This window comes from Populus euphratica, unplaced genomic scaffold (assembly GCF_000495115.2).
Source record: "Populus euphratica unplaced genomic scaffold, PopEup_1.0 scaffold22.1, whole genome shotgun sequence".
Lineage (NCBI taxonomy): Eukaryota > Viridiplantae > Streptophyta > Magnoliopsida > Malpighiales > Salicaceae > Populus > Populus euphratica.
The window spans coordinates 1,464,444-1,468,442 of NW_011499863.1; the positions used below are offsets into that span (position 1 = coordinate 1,464,444).

Consider the following 3,999-nt stretch of genomic DNA (forward strand, 5'->3'; position numbering starts at 1 on the left):
GGACCATAAAACCTCATGGTCAAATTTGAGATTGACCCAGCTGTTCGTGTAGAAAGTTATGAACTCGCCCATCAAGTTAGTTATCTAGAGTGTTTAGGCCTCTTTTTAAGATCGGACTTGTCTGTTGATTCATGAATATAGTTGTGAGGCAATACACAAGTTCCAGTTACAGCAGGTCCTTAGCTTGCATCAGCTCCTGACCCCATCCAGTCCAAGACTTCTGCATAGCCAATATATACAGGTTCTGCAACTAACATTCCATGCGGTAATTCATCACTTGCCACAGTAGAAGATTTCATATTTTCCGGGTTAAAATCTCACGGAAAATTCCAGCAAGTACCGTTCCTGTCTAGGTGCGTTTGCTCGAACTTATTTCACCAGATTAACATGAATCTCTGTCAGTTATCCTTGTGAAGACTAAGAACAGTGTGAGAAGTAATTTAAACATTGGATTTTAACAGGTTATATCAAGCTAATATGGATTTTTTTTGTTTCAGCACTTGTTTACCAAACACTAGATCTAATTCTACAGATTTGATGGTTGAAAGGGCTGGGTGCCCTTGACAAGCGGGCGTGTAGGCCATGCATGCATTCACATAAATGGTGTTGTTTTTCTATAGAAGACATTGAACGCAAGCAAGCTTGCTGGAGATCTCGAGACCCTCACCATTTTACTTCTTGCATCTTTTCTTGGCCAAAAGCATGACCTCCCCTTTAGTAACCTCCTTGCTTGCCATTCAACATTGGTTCGGATATGACGGTGAAGGCAATTCCTTTCTCGTCCAAGAAAAAAAATCATCCATTACAAGACCTGTCCCACATCGGATCGGTGAAAAAACTTGATTTTATTTACTGAAAGAGATTTAAGGAAAAATAAAAAATTAGATAAATTATAGAAAATCCACTCGACTCAGCAACCTAGGTTTTAAGCCCTAATTGATCACCAAGTCAAGTCTTTGGTTAGTATTTACGAAGAACATACAAAATAAATAAAATATATTTGATTGAAAAAAATATTTATAAGATAGTTTTGAAATGGATTTTATATAATTTTTTAAACAGTAAATGCAAGAGAATATGTTGCTGTCCCTAAACGGCAACGATGAAGTTTTTTATTTTGTACCCGAAGGCCCTATATTAATGTGCCTTTTAGTCAGCTAAGTAGCCCATGATTTCAGCCCATAATTCAAGCCCACCTTTGTACAATTTCCCCCCTTAAATTCCGTCCCTATAAAAACCAAAATCCTTAAACCCTAACCCCTTCTCGTCTTCTCTTTGCTTCATTCGAAAATGGCGACTTCAGAAATGGTGATTAAGGACATGTACGACGTCGGATTGAAACCTCGTATGATCCGTACGCTTCTAAAAGAAGATGTCCCTGACGATACAATCCCATTTGATTCTCCATCCAAACTCTCCCGTATTATTTTCTGCATTCAGTCTCACAAACTCTTATCAGAGCCTTCAATCACTGACAACAACAAACAAATCGAACGGTGGAAGTCCTCCGTCGATGATTGGGTCGCTCGCTTGTTGTCTCTTATCAGCAAAACCACCACCACACCAGATAAATGCTGGGCTGGAATTTGCTTGTTGGGTGTGACGTGTCAAGAGTGTAATGCCGACCGGTTTCTGGGGTCTTATGCTGCTTGGTTTGATAAAATGTTGACGCATATTCAGGTATTGCAAGAAGAATTTTGAACTAAAGTTGGTAATTTTGAAATGGGGTTTCTGGTGTTTTTTTTTCTTAATATTTTGAGAAATGAAAGAAAATGATACTTGTTTGAATGTCAAATAAATGATCTTTAGTTCAGCCTTTACAGTTTGGAGCTTTTAATTTAGTTTTTTCGATGCTAATTTTACTGAAAGATTCTTCGCAAAAGCATGTCCTGGGAATTTTATCCGTTGTATGAGTGGATGCTGTTGGTGGGTGCTTCTAATCCACTTCAGGATGTGGTATTGGGGAAGGTTTTTGTAAAATCAGTGTTGTTCTTAAAGAAAGACTTGGTTGTGCTTGGAACTTTTAATTTGATGTTGGAATTGTTATGTTTATGTTTTAAACAGTCACGAGGGGATTCTCAGTTTGTGAAGGTGGCTGCTTGTACCTCGATATCGGATTTGATCACAAGGTAAAAAACTATAAGCCCTTTTTGAGAGGTCTGGACTTGATTTAGTTAGTGCCACTATTGTTATTGTTATAAATTGTGAAGATATTGTCTTTGATGAAATAGGTTGGCGGGATTTCCAAATGTGAAAAAGGAGGGGACTTCACTTGCTGGAAAAGTCATTCAACCTGTTTTAAAGCTGTTGAGTGAGGATAGTTCAGAGGCTGTATTGGTGAGCTGGGTTCTTAATTCATTACACAACAAGTTTTGCATTCCTGAAAGCTAATTTATTTTAGTTTTATTTTTTTTCAAGTTGGTCAATGGTGTCCAATTCTTTCTGCTGCCAGGGCATTTTCCCTTCCTCCAACATAATTTGATGCTTTTCTGTTGAGACCTGTGTCTTTCTTTTTCTTCAAAACCCCAATCTGCTCACGCTCACGATCCATGATAGTTGAAGAGATTGATTTTGATCCCTTACAAAGCAGTATCCCCTTCGCTTTCTAGTTTTAGTTTGAGGATGAAATCAGTCTCAATCCATGGTTAGGGTTTGTTGATGGATACCTTATAAGTTGCATTTTAGCACACTGTCACGATCATGATCCATCTCTAGGATTGATGCTGTCTGTTGATTTATTTTGCAGTCTTCTTTTTCTGACTTGAATTTTCATATATGAACCTCATTGTGAGAGGTGTGCAGGAAGGAGCAATTCATCTGTTGTGCACTGTTATATCTTCCTTTCCTGCTACACTTCAGCGTCATCATGAAAGTGTAAGTTCCATGATTCTTCATCCTGGGATAGCCAGGTAGCATTTTTAACTGGAAAGCAATTGCAAAAGCATATTTTTCTGGCAGGATAACGTGTTGTGATATAATGATGCCAGTACTTTCATAGGTTGAAGCTGCTATTACATCAAAAATATTTTCGGGAAAATTCAGTATAAATTTGATGAAGGTATCTCCTTCCTTCCTTTCTCTAACTGTCTCTGGGATCTGATAAGATAAGCAGATCAGGGCATGACATGAACACAATAACTTCTGTTTAATTTTCACCATCCAGAAGCTAGCTCATTGTCTAGCACTGCTTCCCAAATCAAAGGGAGATGAAGATAGCTGGATTTCAGCAATGAGGAAGGTTCTGTTATTGGTAAATGGTTACCTAACTGAAATCTTCACTGGTCTAGAGGAAGGTATGTGCTAATGCCTTCTTGGTTGAGCTTTTGCTGGTCTCAGTGATGGTAAGTGGAAAATGTGCTTGCACATGTTGCAGAAACAAAATGGGATGAAGCTGTTAGATTATTGGTTCCGCCAGGAGAAGTTCCACCACCTTCTTTATGGGGCCAAAAGTTGTTAGAGGATACCTCAGACAAGGAAAGAAAGAGATCCAAGCTGTGTAGTATCTCTATGTTCATGCTTAGCTGTTGTGAAATGCTTACAAATTCATATCCTGTCCAGGTACTGTTGTGTGCTTGATGACTATTATGACATATTTTTATTCATAAGAGGAATTCTTAATTGTTGCTTATTTAAATCTGAAACTGGGCATGGAAATAAATCAATCTTGTATGTTTGATTAACAGGTTTCAGTGCCTGTTCGCTCATTACTGGCCCTTGTTGAGAGAGTGCTGATGGTCAATGGCTCATTGTCACCAACCACATCATCCTTTTTGATTTTAGCAGAACAAGAGTTCATTTGCTCTGAACTTCCAGTTTTGCACTCCTATGCTTTGGAACTTCTTGCTTCAGTCATAAAGGGGATTCGCAGGTAAACAAAGTATTTTCTCATCACTATTTGGAGGAACTGTGCTGTATTTTGTAACGGGTCTACAATTGTGTTTATATCACAACAGATTTGGCAAACCTATGTACTGTTCTTTGTGGGCAAGTTGTAGGGAA

The 3,999-nt window shown here is 38.4% G+C and overlaps 1 protein-coding gene across 1 annotated transcript in view; it reads left to right on the top strand.

The window, feature by feature from the left end:
* Window positions 1-1,263: 1,263 nt before the first annotated feature.
* LOC105125586 (uncharacterized) overlaps window positions 1,264-3,999 on the top strand; it is a 6,586-nt gene continuing 3,850 nt past the window's right edge. Inside the window, exons 1-9 of the mRNA XM_011026101.1 lie at window positions 1,264-1,680; window positions 2,065-2,129; window positions 2,232-2,337; window positions 2,803-2,874; window positions 2,999-3,058; window positions 3,164-3,293; window positions 3,374-3,558; window positions 3,684-3,868; window positions 3,954-3,991. Coding sequence (XP_011024403.1) covers window positions 1,291-1,680; window positions 2,065-2,129; window positions 2,232-2,337; window positions 2,803-2,874; window positions 2,999-3,058; window positions 3,164-3,293; window positions 3,374-3,558; window positions 3,684-3,868; window positions 3,954-3,991 — 1,231 coding nt within the window. The 5' untranslated portion in view covers window positions 1,264-1,290. The remainder of the gene's footprint in view (window positions 1,681-2,064; window positions 2,130-2,231; window positions 2,338-2,802; window positions 2,875-2,998; window positions 3,059-3,163; window positions 3,294-3,373; window positions 3,559-3,683; window positions 3,869-3,953; window positions 3,992-3,999) is intronic.